At 58.7% G+C, this 20,791-nt stretch overlaps 1 protein-coding gene across 1 annotated transcript; it reads left to right on the top strand.

Moving 5' to 3' along the window:
* The first annotated feature begins 8,646 nt into the window (after positions 1 to 8,646).
* Positions 8,647 to 10,796, top strand: GADD45B (growth arrest and DNA damage inducible beta). Its single transcript, XM_073324039.2, has 4 exons — positions 8,647 to 8,959; positions 9,097 to 9,198; positions 9,477 to 9,693; positions 9,975 to 10,796. Exons 1-4 carry the CDS (start codon positions 8,916 to 8,918, stop codon positions 10,086 to 10,088), a joined length of 477 nt encoding a protein of 158 aa, XP_073180140.1. The 5' UTR covers positions 8,647 to 8,915; the 3' UTR covers positions 10,089 to 10,796.
* Positions 10,797 to 20,791: the final 9,995 nt, after the last annotated feature.

The following is a 20,791-nucleotide window of genomic DNA, read 5'->3' as shown; positions in this document are numbered from 1 at the left end:
AGAGAGAGGAGCCGGGGGCTGAGAGGGAGAGACGTGGTTACAAGAAGAGACGTTAAGGTGGAGCTGCAGTCAGAAAAGTGGCTGTAAAACTGGTCCCTTCTTACCCAGCGGGGACCTTTGTGATGTGTAAATGAAATAAATATAACGGTCAAAACGATGTGCCTTCCTGCCACATACACACCACACTCCCTTGTACACTCGCGGTGTGCACTGTCCCCTGGCACACTCACTCTGTGCACCACCACACCGCACACACTCACCCTGTGCAGCCTGGCCCGGCACAGCCCCTCGCACATGCATGCTATGCACCACTGCACAGCACACCCTCCTGACACATCCACACGCTGCAGAAACACATCTACAATCCTCCCACCCTCAGTCCTCCGATTCTCGCACCTTCTCACATGCACCCTCCATGCCCTCACACAGCACACCCGTGCACACCCGTGCACACTCGCACCCCCCATCCTCCACCGCAAGCTCTCCCCTTGCACACCGTCACCACACACATACATGTAACCGGAGAGAGAACCAGCCCTGCCGCCTCCCCCAGGCACCTATAAATACCCACGGCTCATAACCTGTGCTTTGCCAGCAGGTGCTTCCCGCACAGTGGAGCACGTCTGTGCCTCGTGTCCGTGCTGGACGCACACACCCAGCCCGGCAGCCTTGTCATCACAGCCTCCCCCCTTCCCCGCAGCTGCTCACACTCCTGCCACGCTGCTCCTTGGATGCGCTGGGGAGTGAGCAGCTGCCTGTCGCTGCCCGTGGAGCCCATGTGCTCGTTTGTCCCTTCTGGCACATGGCAGCAAGCATGGCTGGCCACGTGACCCCAGCAGCCCCCCTGCCCCCTCCCCCAGGTCGGAGGCCTAGCTCAGAGCAAAGGACTCAGGTGGGGGGGACATGCTCTCTGTCTCCATAGCAAGAGGTAGCGGGGTCCATGCAGCTGCTCCCAATCCCATCTCCAACCAACCAGCCCCGGGAGCCCTCTGGCCTGGAATCCCATCTCCAAAGCTCTCCTCCCTGTAATGCCCCTAATTCCGCAGCTCCATATGCTGATGGGCGGGAGGAGGTTCCTTCCTGACCCTGCCCGCCCCCATATCACACCCTGACTGGTGAGCACCGAGAGCCCACAGCTGCAAACATTCTGGCCCCCAGCCAAGGTCCCCTCTTCTCCAGGGCTGTTTGCCTGGCTCAACCCCTGCAGCAGCGAGTTCCACAGGTGAAAGCGACAGCATGGGGCTGAAAGTCACGATCCACCTGGTGTCAAGATGGGGGCAGCCTGCTGGGAGCGGCTTGTTTCATTCCTGCACCTCACTTGGCTGGGGTGCCGAGCAGACTGGTGGCCTTTCGCTCCAGGTTGTGGGGTGGCAGACACAAGTTCCTTCCGGGGCTAGCATCTGTTTCTGCCGAACTCCTCTTCCTCTTACACCAGCTAAATGGGCCGGGCCTGATCTCCCAGCCCAAGGTTACTGTCAGCAAGGCTGAGCTGGTGCCCGCGGGGTCTGGCTGATAGGAGCCGCGCTGAGCTGGCGAATAGGATCCGTGCGGGGCCTGGCTGGCCCGTGACTCCTCCTCATCAGGATGGCCACTACAGCAGCTCATCTCAGTGCCAAGCCGGGCAGCCAGGGTCAGACACCCAGGTGAAGGTGTTTCTCTGATGCCAGGATCTGCAGACATGTAACACGTGGACATCCAGGAATACAAGAGGCATGTACACATGCAAGAGCAGACGCAACACACACAGCTGCACCCTGACCCACAAACACCACATACGCCCATGCACACCCACAACACACACAGCTGCACCCTGACCCACAAACAACACATACGCCCATGCACACCCACAACACACACAGCTGCACCCTGACCCACAAACACCACATACGCCCATGCACACCCACAACACACACAGCTGCACCCTGACCCACAAACACCACATACGCCCATGCACACCCACAACACACACAGCTGCACCCTGACCCACAAACACCACATACGCCCATGCACACCCACAACACACACAGCTGCACCCTGACCCACAAACACCACATACGCCCATGCACACCCACAACACACACAGCTGCACCCTGACCCACAAACACCACATACGCCCATGCACACCCACAACACACACAGCTGCACCCTGACCCACAAACAACACATACGCCCATGCACACCCACAACACACACAGCTGCACCCTGACCCACAAACACCACATACGCCCATGCACACCCACAACACACACAGCTGCACCCTGACCCACAAACAACACATACGCCCATGCACACCCACAACACACACAGCTGCACCCTGACCCACAAACACCACATACGCCCATGCACACCCACAACACACACAGCTGCACCCTGACCCACAAACACCACATACGCCCATGCACACCCACAACACACACAGCTGCACCCTGACCCACAAACACCACATACGCCCATGCACACCCACAACACACACAGCCTGCACAGACAACACCCAGAGCGCACACAACACATACACCTGCCTCCACCCATGTGCACCCCGCACACAGCTGCCCACCCAATGTGTACACAGCCCCGAGTACACAGAACACACACACGCGTGCCTACTCGGCAACTGCCCACACCAACACACCTGCATGCACGCTCCCCCACCCACCCACGTGCATGCATGTAAACACTGCCTGCCCCCCACCTCCCTGACCAATCGCCAGATCAGCCCCTCAGTCCCTGGCCCTGGCAGCCCACATGGGCGCCACCTGGCAGCCCAGAGACACTGTTTCCGGCAGGCACCTCAAATCCAGGGATTAAGAACAAGAATGAAGCAGCCACAGCAGAGCCGGTTGCCTAGAAAATGTGGGCGGGATCAAGAGGAGAGCGGGGGGGCTTCCCCCACATGCCCCACACATCACCTGGTCCCAACACATGCCGCAGCTGGGACTGACATATGCCCAGCACGATGCAGTCACTCCAGCTGCCACTCAGCCAGACACGCATGCTGCTAATCAGCCCCTGCAGCTGGAACAAAGCCAAGTGAATGGCCCCGGGGCTGGATCCACCGCTGGGGTCAGCCAGCCTCACTCCGATCCCCGAGATGTTCCCAGCTGCTGGCTCTGAAGTCCCCTCTGTTAATACCCCAGGGCCACTGGCTCGAAGGTGTTTGCTGCTCTGGGCAAGCCAGGAAACAGTGCACCCCGGCTTCCCACGCAGGGAACTGACAGGTTCCAGGGCACCTCTTCCCTCGCCAAGCCCCACCTGCAGCTACAGCAGAGCCAGCCCTGGGCTGCCCCCCTGGCTGAGCTGGGCAAAGGCTGCCCTGGGGTCCAGCCCACCCTCACTTGCCAGCCAGGCAATGGAGCCAGAGCTGCCTGGCTGGCGAAGCTCGGGGGCTTTTGCATGTGTGCGTCTCTTGCAGGCGAGGGCCAGGTGACTGGGGGTCGCTAGTTTCACGTACTGCAGCGATCAGAGATAGCGAGAAATGTGGGGGCCAGAGAGAGGGTGGGGTGTATACGGAGAGTAGATGGGGGGGGGGTGGACAGGGATAAAGGGAGGGGTGACATGCTCCAGCCTCTGTCCTGACTTGCAGAGGACATGGCTGGAGCTGGGGGTGTCTCAGCAATTACCCCCCTTCCACAGCATTGCCATGGCAGTAGCTGCCTCCAGCCCCATCTGGCTGCCCAGACCAAGTGGCAGCCTCCCACGGAACACAGGTGAATGGAAACTCTGTCGCCCTGGCAACCAGGTAGGAGCCCCAGATGCCACCTGAACGCCGCATGCAGGGAGCAGGCCCTGCAGAGCAGGCCCCACGCAGGGCTGGTGGGAGCCAGGCCAAGGCCTGGGAGGAGCGAAGGGTTTGGGGGATCAGAGTCTGTCGCAGCACCCCAAGCCTGTGGAAGCAGCTGCCCGGAGCTGCCTCCTCGCAGGAGCTGGGCTCTGGCTCCAGACAGCACCTCCCAGGGAGGGCTGAGGGCCTACTGCCGCGGCCAAAGTCCCCCGCTCACGTGGTCCCCACCTGGCTGTTGATGGCAGCTGCATGCGCTGACGTCCCAGTGCCCACGGACCCAGCAGGCCCACTGCAGCATGCCTGCACCCACCACTACCCTGCCCCCCGCCATCCCTCTGCACCCAACACCGGGTCCCAGCCCAACGCCCTAGCCACAAGGCCAGGCTGCACCCCTGGCATCCTGGGGAACCTTTGGCTGACGTCAGACACACGCACTTCCTGCAGCCCCAGAAACACGCCAGCTGCAAACTGCGTCCCCAGCTCCGTCTCTGCAGCTCCCGGGCCGAGTTTGCTGCAGGATAAATCCCAATCAGTGTACAGAAAACCACTGTGCTGGCCAAGCCAGAGCACGGCTGGCCTGTGGCAGGGAGCAGGGACCTGGCGGGGTGCCCTGCTCCTACCCTGGGCCGACACAGAACGTTCTCTGACTGCAGCCGGAGGGAACAGAGAACAACAGGATGGGGAGGCTGGGCCTTAAAAACAAGCCGAGCGGAGAGGGAAATCGGATCCGCCTGGGGCATGCAAGTAGAGGCAGTTTCGGTGGGTCTCTGCCTGCCTGCAGCTCGTATTAACCAGATAATACAAACACCCGGACACGGCTCGAGCCCAGCCCTTCGATGGTTCCACCACCAGATCCCAGCGCGCTTTGCAGAGCCAGTTTCATCCACCCCATTGCACAGAGGGGGAAGCCCTCGGATACTCCGGCAGGCAGTGCGGTACCCAGACCTACACAGAAGAGAACTGCACCGAGAGCAAAGATGAGGCCAACACGGGAGGCTTTTTGAGTCCCGCAGTTCTGAGGGTCACACCTCAAGACACCTGGAAGAGGAGCACCTCTGAAAATCAGGCCCCTTTCAGCTGTCTCAAGTTGCACCCCCACAATCAGCACCCTCTTTCTGTCACCCTATCTTGCCGTGACCGTCTGTGAGCTGTCACCAAACTAGGTCAGCGGGTGGCAGCAACCGACCACAGTTCCATCCCGGTGAAATGCCCTACCCGGGCACCCAGCCCCCCCACTGCAGAGGATGGCGCTGTCGGGGTGGGGGTCGGGACCGACACACGGAGATGCGTGGCAAACTAACAATACATGGAAACAACAGGAGGTTTAAACTGGAACACGGCCTAGAGCCTTCGCCGTTTAATAGACCTGGGGCTTGAAGACTCAGGGACGCACAGATCCCAAGGTGAGGAGGGACCAGCATGATCAGCTAATCTGACCTCCTGCACATCGCAGGGCACAGAACCTCCCCAGCCCACACCTGGAACCGCCCTCAAATAACTCCCGTTGGAACCAGAGCAGATCTTTTAGGAAAACAGACTGTGTGGATTTTAAAATGGCCAGCGATGGAAAACCCACCATGATGCTTTGCGAATTGCCCCGATGGCTACGCTCCCAGTACAAGATGCATGTCTTATGTCCAGGCCAGCTCTATCCGGCTACACCTGACAGCCATGCGACCTCGCAATACCATTGTCTGCGAGAGGGGAAAGCCCATTAGCAAAGGTTTGTTCCCCGGGTCGGTACTCGCAGACTGTGATCAAGTCACCCCTTAGCCACAGGAAGGAGGCTTGTCGTGCTCAGGGCAGGGGGAGCGTTCCGAAAGCTCCCATCGGCAGGAGCCACCTGATCACCTGAGAGTCTCAGCTTGGACCTTTGTAGCCCAGAGAAAAACTTAAACACGTGGCCTCTGGAGGCTCCCAGACCAGGAGCCAAACGAAAAGGATCTTGTGATTTTTAAGTTAACCTCGTGATTTGTGGGGGGTGACTCCGATTTTGGAAAGCTTGGGGATGGCGGTACTCTGTGTCTGCCCAGTGCCTAGCGCAACAGCGGCCCGGCTCAGGAAAGCAGAGGAAGAATGCTAACGAGAAGCATGGCTCATCAGCAGGGGCAGCCATCCCCGAGCTAGGATTTAGAGTGACCTCCCCCTATGCCCACTACAGCCCGGCATACCAGTGGGGCTGTCTGCAGGGCCGGGGATGGCCAGCGTGAGCCCCTTGGGACCTGCTGTTAGCTCCTATCCTTGCAACCTCCTTATTCACATAACCCAAAACGCTACAGCCTTCAGCTAGGGCCACTCCCTACCGCTTAGGATCTCACAGCCTCAGTTTCCCCGAGGGCAGCAGTACTTACCCCACTGGGGGAGGGGTTGATTAGTCAATGTCTCTAAGGCACTTTCAGAATAAAAGCACCATGTAAGGGCTACATGTGATTAACTTATTGTTATAATTGCTGCAGTAGGGTTACTACGGAGTCTGGCTCGATCACCGTATTTAGCTACCTTATCTATCCATCCCATATACTTCCCTCTGTCTATCCATCCAGCCCTATACACACCCCCATCTATCTATCCATCCATCCATAACCCCATACGCACCCCTCTATCTATTCCTTTTCACACCCCTCTATCTGTCCATCCATCCATAACCCCATACGCACCCATCTATCCCCATATACTCCCCTCCGTCTATGTATCCATCCATCCACCTCCATATACACACATCTACGTATCTATCCCCATTCACACCCTTTGTCTATCCATTGATCTCCATACACACCCAGCTATCTATCCGTCCACCCAGAATCCCATATGCACCCATTGATCCCCATATACACCCCTCTGTGTATGTATCCATCCATCTCCATATACACCCCTCTACGTATCTATCCCCATTCACACCCTTTGTCTATCCACTGATCTCCATACACACGCCTCTATCTATCCCCCCACACCCATCCACACACCCTCTTATCCCTCCAGCATAGGTCTAGAGTTCCCATCCCAGCTGTCTCTCAGGCCCAGAGCCTCCAAGGTATTTAGGGGCCTCCCCAGCCTGGGGGCTCTGACTCCCACTGAGATCAAGGGAGGGGGTTTGCACTTCAGGTCACACGCCGAGCCGCCAGCCTGCTGTGCACGCCGGGCCCGCTAGGCGGCGGCCTTGCCCGCCGCGAGCGGCCTCCGCCGGCTGGTGTGGCAGCTGGCCTGCCCGGCGCTGCTGGGCGCCTCCCGGCAGCTACCGGCCGGGTTTGCGACGACAACACACGACCGCAGGGTGCAAAGCCGCCACGCCCGAGCGCCCCGGGCAGGAAGGGTCAGAGGGGGGAGAAACTCGGCCCCCTGCAGCCTGAACCCCAGGTCCTGAGCACCGCCCCCTGCAATGCAGAAATGTCATTCATTGCACCCCCCTCGGCGCTGAGCTGGGGGCGCCCCCCTGCCCTGTGCCTGCGTCTCCAGAGAGACCAGCCGGGCAGCAAGCTGCCCGTTGCACTTTCTGTTTTTTTGCAAATCCACCTGGGGCTAATCTCCCCCGAAACGTGAGCCTCGAGCAAGCCTATTGCAACACGCCCTGCTTTGCACCGGGGACCTTTTACCTCTGCAAAAGTTCAGGCTCCAAGCTCGACCTCCCACGTGCTTTGCAGAGCGGGGCGTTATGCGAACCTTGCAGCTCCCCCCCCCCGCCCCTCATTCAAATACAAACTGAAGGCCAGCCCAGCAGCGCTCCCTGCAAGTCCCCTGGCAGCTCCGCTGCTCGGGAAAGAACACGGTGTCTTGTTTGCGTTCCCAGGTTTGTGAGGGACCCGGAGATTTGGAGGTTGGTTAATTCTCGGCCTGAAATCAATCTTGCCACCCAGGCAGCTCCCATCGTGAGCGCGAGCCTGAAGCGAGTATTGTCTGCAGCCAGCAGCGTGTGTACCCCAGTAAAGACTGTACGCCTCCCCACCCCAACCCCACCCCCGGGGTCTAAGGAGCGTTGCAAAAGAAGAAAAGAGAGGACCCCTAGAAGGTCCAAGCCAAGGAAACATGATGCACGCTGCAGGGGTTGTTGTGAAACAAGTCACCAAGTTTTTGCAAGCTGCAGAAACCATGACTGGCTCTAAAACCTCATGATTAACTCACCCTTTCCCCTCCGCCGCCTACACAGCATTATAGACTTGGTGCTCTTCGTTTTCTGCCAGCGAGGTGGAATGGGTATCGCCCTGATCAAATGGGGGTGCGGGGAGGCAACGTACCCCTGCATAGCAGGGAATTCACCAGACAAGTTTGCTTTTTGCAGCTCCAGAGCTCAGTCCTGGGAATATAGACACCTCCTCCCCTCCCACCCCCGCGCATCTCGGAATTTGCTCCGGAGTGGAAGAGAATACTTGTTTTCCCTTTGCATAATGTCCCTGCTTTTCCTTTGCCAAATGCATCCTCGCCTGGACGTGGCTTTTTGGTCCCTGAACAGACTCAGCCCGGGTCAGGGTGGCCGGGGGCTTCCTGGGAAAACGGCGCGGGGGGGGGGGGGGGAATTTCCAGGGGCATGCATTTCCATGTAAATTCTTGGGATAGTTATCTCCTCTGAACATAGCACGGCTTCCAGCCCTGCCCCCACGGCTGCAAGCCCAGGGCTCTGTGGAAATCCCACGCCTCTGCCCAGCACAGGAACAAAACCTGCTGAGAAATGTCTATCGAAACTCTCGCTCGTGTTTTGTGTGTGTGTTTTTTTTTAAGCAAATCCCTCCCTTGGAAAACTTCCCCCGCCCCACGTGGGGCTACTCGCTATTTTCCCCCAGCGGGAGAACCAATCAGCTGGCACCGGGTTTTTTCCCTTTGTGGCCGAGGAACCAATAGGAAAGGAGACGCCCCGCCCCTTCTGCAAGGCTATAAAAGGCGCCCGCAGCGACCAGTGTCCCTGAGACTGTTTGGAGGAGCCGGGCTGTTGGATTCGGAGTGGCGCCGGATTGACCCGCAGCTGGAGCGTCTGTCGTCGCGGGGAGATTGCCGCCGGGAGGAGCGAGCCTTGTTTCTCCAGTGGATTATTGCACGGCTCCCGCCGGCCCTCTGCGCTGCTGCTGAGGCCCTTGGGCTGAGGGTTGCTGCTTCTCCCCCCCCCCCCGTCTCCTCCTGACTCCAAGCCGCTGTGGATTATAATTGCAACATGACCCTGGAAGAGCTGGTGGCTTGCGACAACGCTGCCCAAAAGTAAGTGTCCCCCTCCTTGGCGGCGCTGCAGGAGCATGCGGCGGTCCCGGCGCTCCCCGCTGGCCCTGCGCCGGCCGGGCTTTCCAAAGCGGCTCCGCATTAACGCCGCCCCCCCCCCCTTGTGCCCTCTCCCAAAGGATGCAGACCGTCAGCGGAGCGGTGGAGCAGCTGCTGGTGGCGGCTCAGAGGCAGGACTGCCTGACCGTCGGCGTCTATGAGTCGGCCAAGCTCATGAATGTGTAAGTGGCGCTGGCCGTGGCGTGTGCAGGGTCTGATCAGCTGATGGGGCGGGGGGGTGCTCAGCTCATTTAGCTCCGCTGGAGCTGGGGGGGGGGGGTGATGGGGAGCTGGGGGTGACAGATGCAAGAGAGACGCACTCCGGCATTGGCAGTTTGCTCAGGAGCAGCTGGGGGGGGCGGGTAGGGCTGAGACTCATTTCCTTAGATGGAGAGTCGATTTGTGGGGCCTGTCTTCCCCCCTGATCCTGACCGGTCTGCTTCCTCCCCCTGCCCTTCAGGGATCCCGACAGCGTGGTGCTTTGCCTCCTTGCCATTGATGAAGAAGATGAGGGTGACATCGCCTTGCAAATCCACTTCACCCTCATCCAGGCTTTCTGCTGCGACAACGACATCAACATCCTGCGGGTGTCCGGCATGCAGCGGCTGGCCAAGGTCCTCGGGGAGAGTTTGGAGGACAACAGCGAACCCCGGGACCTGCACTGCATCCTAGTGACGGTAAGTCCCCTGTGGTGCTGGGTGCCAGGGGTTGGGGAGGGTGTCCATCACCTGGGAGTCAATCCCATCCCTGTAGAGGGGAGCTTGTATTGTTCAGTGGTGCTGATGCAGGGCCATGTGACCTGGGGCTGAGCCAAGGTGCTTCAGTGATGTGTATGTTACCGAACAGCCGTGGTGTGGGTCACCGCTCAAGTATGTCTCCTGAATGGGCGGGGGTGACGTCCAAGAGGCTTGCGTTTTGTTGTTGCTAACGGTTGGATCTGTGTGTCCTCTCCCACCAGAATCCCCACACCGATTCCTGGAAGAGCCAAGGGTTGGAGGAAGTAGCCAGTTACTGTGAAGAAAGTCGCTGTAACAACCAGTGGGTCCCCTATGTCTCGCTGCTGGAGCGTTGAGCCGGGCACTGCCTTCTCGTTTTGTGCTGAATTCATGTTTTTTAACAAAAAAAACGACAACATTTTAAAAAAATAAAAAACCACCCCATCAAAATAAAAGCTAAGGAGTAACGGAGAGGAGAGAGCCTGGGCCGGCAGCGACAGTGTGCGTGGAAAGGGAGGAGCGCCAGGGGACTGGCGATGGCAAAGGGGCTGTGACAGCAAAGGGGCTGTGACAGCGTGGAGACCGTTAAAGGAGGAGCAGGCGGGCAGGAGACATGCTTGGGGGAATGGCTGAGTCAAGGCGACTGACTCCTGGAACGTGAAGAGTGCTCGAATCCTGTACGCAAGGCACGACGTGTTTCTCTGACGTGTTTCTCTGTCTGCGTGGGGTGTGGATGCCACTGATCCATGGCAAAAGACTGGATTTCCCTCCGCTCCCTTTCTCTGCAGCGGGAGGGGGCATGACCACATTTTGCTAAGGACTTAATGTGGCAGGGTGGGGAAGAGACTGGATTTTTATTCCATTTTTTGCATCTGCTTTGTGTTGTGGATGGAAGATGCGAGGACTGAAAAGGACAGTTGCAAATGAACTCTTTATTTTTTAATGGACAGAATGTCTTATATTTATAAGCTCAAGATTGCAATTTTTTTTCTTTGCACTCAAGCCACTAAGTGATTCTATATATTCTTGTACAATGAACTTGCAATAAATTTCTGAACGCTAAATATCGCTTCCTCTTGCATCCTTTTTTTTTTTTTTTTCCCGTCAAGCTGTGACACTTCCTGGTCCCTGCATGTTGCCTCACGGCACGTCCTGTACTCTGTGAGCGGCTCAGGATGTAGCTGTGTTCTTAAACCAGCTTCCAGGAGCCAGCCCTGTTCTCGCTCTTTGCAAAACACTGTGGCTTTCTGGCTCCATGGCGCCACCACTTCTGTAAATTGACAAAGAGGCTTAAACAAGCAGCAATTAAGGGCTGGCCTGTTGCAAAATGCCATGTGAGCTGCTGGCTGGTGCAGCCTCCTGCCTACTTGCAGCTAAACAGGATTTTGTCTGGTTTCGGGGTGTGGAGGAAGGAGCGTGGGCCAAGTTTGGAGAGTGGGGGGCTAAAGAGAAGTGCTAATTAGGTCCTTAAATTGACTCACTCATAGCCCCCCCCCCTTCAGGATCATGGATAATCAGTGTGTAGGTTTGATTAGACTTACTGAAGTGCATAAAGTTTTTTGTTTTTTTTCCTGGCATCTCCCAGCCCCTCCCTCTCAATGGTGGTGCCCCCCACAAGGCTGAGCTGAAAGCACCCCTTGTTGGGTGCACGTTTCCTGGGCCTAGCTGCCCCTGGGCAGCGTTCGCCAGCACAGCTGCTGCTGCAGACCCATTTCCACCTACAAGTTCTTTTGGCAGGAGCCTGGTTCTGCCCCGACTCCGAGAAGCAGGGAGCACCTAGGGAACAAGCCCCTGACTCATGCTAGCCCCTTTCTGTTGAGCCTATCAGGGCGGCTTACCCTGCGCGTAGCACTACGGGGGCGAGTGCTGGCTTAGCACAGGCTAGCTGGGGTGTGGCAGCAGGTCCACACCGTGCTCTGGGCCTAGATGGGGCCCCAAGTGTCAGGGGGGCAGGGTTGGTTCTAGGGCAAGACCATTCCCCTGCATCCAACCCACTTCCCCAACCCCCCTGAGGTATCCAGAGTCCTTACGGCTGAGGCTTTCCTAGGCTGGGATCGAAGTGTATTTTCCCCTCCAATCTGCATGCATCTCTTCCTCTTCTGAGCCTTGTGGGCAGAAAAGCCCCCCCATGGCCCTGCTGTAGGGTGGGGGCATCAGCTGTTCTGTGCTAAACCAGCCTCTGCCTGTGTAGTATAAACGGTGAACTAGACATGGGGTTTTTTTTTTTAGATGCCAGGTATTTAAAAGGACATGAGCCACAATTGTGGGCTACAGCCAGCAATGACTGGCTGGCAAAAGTAGCCTTTAATTCAAATCAGCCATGCACACAGGCTCAGCTAATGCGAGATCTTGCCTAACATCACCGGCTGCGTCAGCGTAATGGGGGGGGCATCCCACCCATTCAAGATCACTCTACTGCTTTAAATCTAGTCCACTGCCGGATTGCCGGTGTCCCCATTTTACAGAGCGAGAAGGGGGGAAACTGAGGCGCAGAAAGGGGCTTGCCCAAGGTCGCACAGCAAGACTGTGGCAAGTGGAGCCTTAGTCTCCTGAGCCTCATGCTAGCTCCTCCTGACTGGGTGAGGTAATTGATCAGGAGTGACCTGCCCCATGGCTTGGGGGCTTGTTTGACCCAGGGGTTAGTGGGGTGGAGGAGACACGAGGGTTGGCTGCCCGGTGGCATCCGCCTTGCAGCTAATCCCCTTGGCTGCCAGTCAGCGGCTTTGCACTTGCAAGCGCTCCTGGGGCTGCAGAAAATACGCAAGTATGGAGAGGGAGGCCTGATTCTTCCCATGGGGGTAGGGAGCCCATGCCTTGGACACTCCACACCTGGTGGAAGGTGCAGAGCCCCTGCTGCTGAGAGCTGCTTTCAATTCCCAAGTCCTATCTCCTATTGCGGTGAAGCCGACCCGCGCAGAGCTCTCGCTTTCAATTCTGGAGGGTGACCTGCATCCCGAAAGCAAAATAGAGGCTGAACAGCTGATTTCCTGTGGTCAGGGCTCCCCGAGAGCCCTGCGGCAGGGAGTCAGGTGCCGGCTGTGGGCTTGATGGGAAATCCTGTTGTTTCTGCAGGGAGCAAAGCGTCTGTGGAGACCTAAGACAAGAGGAGGGAAGCCGACATGAGAGAATCTAATGGAGTCAGGGTTCTTCTGCACAAATAATATGCTCCCTGCAGCTCCCCCTCCCCGCCCCGCTGCAACCTGCAAGATTTGCAGCCCCCCATCCTTGCAGCTTTGTGCCGGAGCTTGCAAATCTGGAAATGCAGCTGAGTGGGAACTACAAGAAACAAACATGAAACTGATGAATCTCCCCAAACTGGAAGAATGTAAATAAATAATATGGAAGAAGGAGGGGGCTGTTTGGGGAAAAAGGGCAGGTGTATAAATTGCACATGCAGATAGCCAGGGCAGGGGGGGGGGTTTCATTGCACACACACACACACAGCAGTGGCAAGTGTCCATGATGCACCTGTTTGCGGCCAGAGAGGGGGCCCATCCTGTATGTGTGTGTCCCTGTGTGTGCTGGCACATGCATGTTCCTGTGGGCACACGTGTGGGTGGGTGTCCATGGGGGTGGGCTCACCTTGTGTGTCATTGGCCTTCAGTCTCCACTGCCCCTGCACTCCTGTTACTAAGGCCCCATTCTGTTCTCCCAGCTCCACCCCCTCCCCTGGGGGCTGGGAGGATTGGGAATGGGAGATGGGGCCTTGCCCCGCTCTTAGCCTGCTGGTTAGAATCCAGCCAGAGGGTGACCTCCCAAGCTGTCACCAACCCCCCACCAGAGAGCTGCCCATGGTCCTGGCTGGGCAGCCCCGGCTCGTGGGTGTGGAGAATGAGGGGGTGGCATGATGGGCGCTGCTGGGGATTTCGCTGCCATGTAGGAAGCTGCCCTTTGAGCACAACCCCTCCCCCCTTCCCCAGGCTGCGGGGGCGGGGGGGTTCTTTAGCCTTGCCAGGAGCAGGCTGCCTCAGCCTCCCTGGCTAGGGAACCCCCCGCGCTCCTGGCAGACCTACTGTCTGCTGGGCAGCCACATGCCCACCCCCTCCACGCCCACGCTCTGTGCTGGGGGGGGGGGGGGCTTCTCACAGCCACACGGGCTCAACAGAAATCCCCTGAGCCGCCTCCAGCTGGAGGGACTCGGAGCCCAGTGTCTCCGTGATGAAGTCACCACAACCACCAACCACACAGGAGGCAGCTGAGCAGTGAGTGATGCTCACAACCCAGAGGGACAGAGCGGAGGCCGGGGGCTGACACCCAGGCTCCATCTGATCCCCAGGGGCCAAGCGAGGGAGGGACGGAGGAGAGGGGGATTCGGCACCCCCCTTACGAGAGACACATCCCCGCAGCCTTATGCCCGCCCTAGGCACCTGACCCAAAACCCATCACGGCAGCCGACAGGAATCTTTCCACCCGGGATCAGGCCCCCTAAGGGAAGCAGCCACTCAGGAGCTGCGCATCCTCCAGCTCTGCCCGGAGTCTTGTTAGAAACAGGGCGGGGAGCTGTGTTGTGGGGTGGGGAGCTGAGCTCTGGAGCCAGAGCCCCTCCTCCCTGCCTTGGCCCTACGGCGGGGCGTGGGGGGTGTGTGGGTGCTGGCATGCAGGGCTGAGATCCACCAGCACCGAGCAGGCTATGAGGGATATCTGACCCATCACTGCGCGTGCCACACCCATTCTGGGCCTAAAGAGAGGATTTGGGGGGAGGGGGAAGTATTTTCTAGTGGTCAGAGCAGGGGCCTGGGGGTCAGGAATCCTGGGTTCCAGGCTCAGCTCTGCCACTGACTCACTGTGTAACCTTTGGGGACATCCCAGCCCTGCTCCGTGCCTCAGTTTCCCCATATCTGACATGGGAGTGATAACCCTACCTAACCCATACACCCTCCCTTCTTGCTGGGGAAGGAGCAAAAGCTGCTCGCTGCTCGGAGAGCCTCAGGCGCAAGGCGCTGGCAGCCCGGGCAGTGTAGCTATTTAATGACTCAGCCACCAGGGCTGCCGGTTTCCCAGAACAAACTCCATGGCCAAGGCCGGCCTGGAAGCATTCAGGAAGGGGGAAGAGCTGGGGATTCCCCTGGGAGAACGCAACAGCCATGAAGCATTCTGCGTCTGGCCTGCCAGCCGCTGCCGAAACAGGTGGAAAGGGCTATGCAAATAAAGCCAGGTGGCCAAACAAGCCAATGAGGAAGTGACGCAGGTGATTCCAGCTTAGCTCTCACCCGGGAGGCCCTTCTGGGTTCCAGCCCCACTCTTTCTGTTCAGACCTTAAATCCTCACTCAGACGTGTAACTAGGTTTGGTGGGTCTCAGCCTATCCCCCCTGGTGGACACATGTCCACAGCAACTGGCCTGATTAGCCAGTTCCCCCCGGGGACTATCCTGGGAGCAGGGGTGGGTGCTGTGGATCAGGAGTGTGGTGCAGTGGGGAGCCTGGGACTGGACAATCCCAGGGTGGGGTGGGAAGCCCAGGGTGAGGCCTAGGATAGCAGCTCAGAAGCTAGGTCTCTGGGGAGGCCCAGTGGCCCCACAGCCAGCAAATCTGATAGTGCTGCTCACGCACGCTCCTAGCCCTGCTAAAGGGAGGGTCATCTCCTATTCATGGGGTGTCCTTGCCCCTGGGACCCCACTCTCCTTTGGAGCAGGGCACAGGGCGGCTGGCTCGTCACATACCACCTCAGAGAGCCCTGGTGGACTGAGATGGGGGGGCGAGAGCAGGCGGTAGTGTGCAGAGGCACGAGCCTAGGCGTGCACACATTTTCACGTGCACCTCCACCTGCCGTCTCACCTTGCACATGCACAGAACATGCATGTGCATCCCCAGTTTGTGCACAAGCCTCAAGGGCTTGCACACCTGTGCAGGTTGCATGCACGAGTGTGTGTGTGTGTGTGTGTGTGTGTAGGCTTCTGCCTTTGCCCCTGAGGCTGTCCCCTCCTGCAGGGGATGGCAGTGAACAAATGCCGCTGGCATTTCCGGGGGGTAGGGAGATCGGCAGCTTGGATGACATGAGTTTGGTTGGGTCTCAGCCCAAGTCCGAGCAGCCATGTCATTGAGCCTTGTCACCACTTTGGCCCCCGTCACTGGCAGCCTTGGCAGAGACCCTGGGGACTGACTGGGCCATGGAGGCTGAAGTCCCTTTTCACCTCTAGTCCTTCCAGGGCAGGGGTAGAGGGCAACCTCTCCCTGCTGCCGCCCATACTAACAGGGACTGCAGGTTACTGGCTGCCCATTGCCGGGGCATCAAGCCAGCCCCTGTTGTCAACACCCTGCAGAAAGAGATGGGTTAAATAACCTAACAACCCTTGAGCCACGTCCCCTTATTTCACAGGAACAGAGGTATCCAAAGCTTTGAAGCAGTCAGTGGAGCGACACCGATTTTGTTCCCTGGTGATCATTGACTCCAATGGAGCTGGGCCGATTTACCCCATCTGCGGTTCGGGCCCCAAGGTCGGTTTCCTGGGGTATTCCAAACACCAGTCTTCCTTAGGGAGCAGTTGTGCACTTAATGGCATGTTCGCATTTGCAAAGGCAGTAACAGCTTGCACGAGCAACAACATGTCACACATTTGCACCATGGCTCTCAGAGCAACTGACAAAGGTGCCATTAGCCTTAACTTCCAAATGGGGAAACTGAGGCATGGGGTAGGATTTGTCCAACATCACACAAGGAGTCAGTAGGAAAGCCAGGAAGAGAACTCTCCCTGCTCCAATCTCTAGGCAACATCATCCTCCCAGCATCCGGGGGCGAACCCAGGATTCCTGGCTCTCCATCCCCTGCTCTCCCTCTGAGAGCCAGGAATAGCACATGGGAATCATGAATTCTAGCCCCCCTGCTCTAACTATTCACGCTCATTCTTCTACCAGAACCCAGGTGTCCTGAAGCCCACCCCTCCCCGCGCTAGTTATTAGACTAGGTGTCTGAGCTATAACGGCCCGTTTGCCACTTGTCCACCTGCAGGAAACACGCAGCTTAAAAACCCTGCCCAGCTCCAGCTCTGAGCTGGCTCTAAAGTGTAGCACGCGAGGTCAGCACTTCCTCTTCCTTGGTTTCACTCCTGCATGCACAGCTTCCCTGCTCACCCCCCCACCCCCCCCACCACACACACACACTCACACTCACACCTTCCCTTCCTTGCTTGGAACACTGTCTTGCCACCCTCAGTGCTGCTGATGACAATAACCCTCATTAGCAAACAGCGTGAAAGTTTGATGTGGGAGGAGAGAGAGTGAGGTCCGACAGATACTGACGAGGCATGTTCGTTAATGACACCCCCACCCCTAGCACCTTCCAGCCAAGGATCTCCAAGCACTTCCCCAATAGCAACAAATGAAGCCTCACAGCACCACTCAAGAAGTATTTCACCTTTTTTTTGCAGATGGGGAAACTGAGGCTCAGAGCAGTGACGTGCACAAGGCCACACAGAGAAGCAGAGCTGGGCATAGAACTCAGGAGTTCGGACTCCCAGTCTCCCCCTCCAGCCACCCCAGATGTGGCTGCATTTCAGCGCTGTGGGGGTGCATTTATTTTGCAAAACACTTTGGGCTCCTCACTCCCGGTGCACAGCTCCTTGGTGATGCAGGATTTCACTGAACGCCCGGAAACAGAGCCAGCTTTCTCTCTGCATCCCTCCACTGTGCACCATGTCCCACAGCCAGCCTGCTCTCCGCCACCTGCCGCTCCTCGCTTCCACCACACTCACTGCCTCTGTCACCGCCACACCGACCCGTGATGACCCTGGGCCCTTGGGATGGAAGAACATGTATTCCAAAGGCGTCACTAACTAGCATCTCTGCAGCTTCCAAAGGCAGGGGCTGGAGTGCTGATAAGGACTCACACCCTGCAAGCTGCTGCAATCAGCTTTCACCAAAGCAGAGGGGCGAATCTAGGAGCTTGCAAAGAGCTCTGCTGGTTGGGCCTCTCGGAGCCGCATGGAACCAGCTCTGGCTTCCCCCAGGACCTTGTTTTTGGGGTGGGGGGTGAAGCTGGTGCTGCTAGGATAGGCCATGCGGTGCATGTCAGTTTCACCCAGGGGCAGGGAGTTAGTCCCAGCTGATCAGTATGCCCCCCTCCTTAGCCCTGTTTTGAGGACAGAAGGGCTGCAGGAACTCTTGGGTGAATTTCACTTCCAGTGGCTAAGCGCCACGGCACACAGGCCCTGCAGCGAGCGCTCGCTGTTCATGAGGCTCCCTGTCTCGCTGCCGGTTAATGATTAGTTACGCACTGGTAAGGTGTTGGTCCTGCTTGTCCCGTTCCTCCCCCTTCTCGGTTCACTGTTCAGCACAGAAGCTGCCTCTGCCAGGTTCAAGCCAGCCAGGAGGGGTCCCGGTGGCGGGCGACGGGCACGTCCTGGGGCCGGGATGCAAGCAGCCTTGGCAGGCCATAGCCTGCCAAAGGAAAAGGAAAAATCTGGTCACCAGGCTTGGTGCAAAGTGGATGGGCCCCGGCACAGCGTCGTCCCCAGAGCCCCGCCAGGTGGGACCCAGGACTTCTGGCCCAGCCCGTGACCTTAGCAAGAAGGTTGGTGGAGAGGAGAGTGTGATCCTGCTCCCAGCACAGGGCAACGGCAAAGACCTGGTCACCCCGCGGCCTGGCAGAGCGGGCAGCGGCTGTTTGCATGGAATTCCTGGCTGCCTGGGCACAGAGCTGAGCAGCCCCACCCCCAGAATAGAGGACCCCCCCCAGCAGAGAACAATGGAGAATTCCCCCCCTGGCTCCAACAAGAACAGGGGGAGCCTGCAGGGTGCTGGGCACCTTGGGACTCTGTTGGAGGGGAGGGGTCCATGGTTTTTGCACGTACATGGTTGTGCTGGGCTCTGGGTGTGTCTGTGCGTGCACGGGTTTGCGTATGCGTGTGTGCACGGGGGTTGCACATCTTGGCTAGCTCAAGCCCTGAGCCTCCATTGCTCTCCACGAGCTCAGCTCCCAGTTCAAGCAGCAGAGACGGAGACGCTGTTGGCGCCCTGACCTGATTTAACCGGCTGCTCTGTTCCAGCTTCACCCCAGGGCTGGGCTGGGAGCAGAGGCAGCTTTGCACCTACACTTGCTCACAGGCCCATGGCACCTCTCTGCAGCAGCCCCACCAGGCCACATGCACAATACAGCCCCTCAGTGGGGGGAGGAACTGGTCTGCAGTCGTGTCAGTGGGAGGAAAACACCTTCCTGGCCCGTGGGTTCAGCTCTGAGGTCCCTGAAAACTGAGGGCTGCATCCTCAGCTCGTCCTGGAGTCTGACCCGGCAGCTTGGCTTGGGCCCATTCCACACTGCACGGCCTGCGCCTACCTGAATGTGGCTGGCTCCTGGTCACGCTCAAACCCTGGCACGCCTGGGCTCTGACACCCCCGGGTGCTGCAGCCACGCTGCTAACCCACAGCCCAGGACTCTGCTTGCTGCCTGGACCCTGGAGCTTCCCGGGCGTGTGCACCCCTCTGTGCCTCTCAGGGCCCACCGCACAGTTTGTTCCCCTGAGCGCCAGGGCTCAGGCCTGGACAGTGCCTGCCCACCACTCAGCTGCAGAAGCTCCGCGGCCAGAGAGGCCAACCCATTGGCAGCGCCCCGGAGACCGGCTCTGGGGTCCCCTCCCCGGGCCTCGGCCCCAGCAGACGGATGCAGCCCTGAGTGCCTTGTTGTGGCTGCTGCTTTTCCTGCCCTGGGACGGATCCTTTCCCATACAAGGGTAAGAGGCTGGCCCTGGGACAGATAAATAGATAGCAGCAGGGTGATTCGTCTGGGACAGGAGGTAGCATGTCAGCTCTGCCAAGCCTGAGGCAATGTTCTGGGGCCTGGCCTGGATGTCCCAAGTTGCCACGGAGGTGGAGGAATCCCGAGGAGGTCACAGAGCCCGGGGGATGCTGCCTTGTGCCCTTCACTCTCCAGGCTCTCACACTGCCCCAGAGCCAGCTGAGGAGAAAGGGCTTCGGGAGACGGAGGGGCCAGTCAGCAGGACCTGGACTGGACTTTGTCTCCCAGTTCCCCCCTGTGCTAACCCCTAGACCCTACTGTCCTCCCAGAACTGGGGCCAGAACCCGGGAGGCCTGAATCCCAGCCCCTCGCTCTACCCACCAGATGAGTTTAGTGCTCTCGCACGTTTCACTTTAGTTACCCCATGATTACAGACATTCTGGGGGATCCCTCCGCATAGTAGAATTGCCCCCTCTTTCCCCCCACCTCGGCAGCCCTGGCTGCCAGCCTCAGCCTGTTCGCGTTCCGGCCCCGAGCAGGGTCCCACATGGTTCCACATCTTGTATCTAGCCCAGTTTGCAACCGTTCCAGGTGGCTACAAACTCCCCGTCCTCCCCATGCCAGGCGCGGCGGGTTGGAACCATCCCCGGCCCACTGCCAAGTTAAACCCAGCTGTGATTTCTTCTTTGTCTGAGAGGCTAGGGGCTGGCGTCCCTGTGAGACGGGCTCTGCAAACAGCCCAGCGGGAACACAAACACTGAGGGCTCACCAAACCCGCAGCAGCCCCCCCGGCTGCCAGGAGGACAGAGGCGGGGTGCACGTAGCTGGGGTTGTGTGGGGTGAAGAAGGGGAGTGGCTGCACGCGCTGTGCAGGGACAGGTGCCTCAGGGAAAGAGGGGGACCGGCACGGAGAAGAAAACACTGTGTCCTGTCTGCCAGTGAACCATGCTGCACACACATACGTCCATGCATCCATGGGCACAACCTGTGTACACACTATTGATACCTGGATCCCCCGCCGCACATCCCCTGCAGCCCTGCCGCCAGCGTCCCGTCCCTGGCCCGCCAAACCCTCCCTGGGCATGGCAGGTTGGCACTCCCCTGTAATTAGGCTGCATCGTGCCTCGGTGCCGTTTGGAAAGGCGGGGCGCCGTGCTGGCTCAGCCATTACTCAGCCCTACTTGGCTCCTGACCAAGCGGGCGACTCGCACCCAGCACAGACAGAAAAGGGCTTCACGGGCCACAGGCACTTCCGGCTGCCCGGCCCTGCCCTCTGTGATGGGGCGATGGAGCAGGGATCGGGGGCTATTGCCCTGGCTGATTGCTAGGGAGGCCCCGGACCATGGAGTCAGAGCCGGGCAAGAGTGCATGGGAGGGGCTGCTCGTGACCGG

Source organism: Lepidochelys kempii, chromosome 25 (genome assembly GCF_965140285.1).
Source record: "Lepidochelys kempii isolate rLepKem1 chromosome 25, rLepKem1.hap1, whole genome shotgun sequence".
NCBI lineage: Eukaryota > Metazoa > Chordata > Testudines > Cheloniidae > Lepidochelys > Lepidochelys kempii.
The sequence above is the reverse complement of the archived record's forward strand: the minus strand, read 5'-3'. Positions and strand labels throughout refer to the sequence as shown.

What these genes read in the sequence shown, in the direction of transcription:
- GADD45B (XM_073324039.2), top strand. Translation starts at nt 8,916, where the DNA reads ATGACCCTGGAAGAGCTGGTGGCTTGCGACAACGCTGCCCAAAA. An exon ending in TGCGACAACGCTGCCCAAAA is followed by an intron (nt 8,960 to 9,096) that starts GTAAGTGTCCCC and finishes CCTCTCCCAAAG; the next exon opens with GATGCAGACCGTCAGCGGAG. An exon ending in TCGGCCAAGCTCATGAATGT is followed by an intron (nt 9,199 to 9,476) that starts GTAAGTGGCGCT and finishes CCTGCCCTTCAG; the next exon opens with GGATCCCGACAGCGTGGTGC.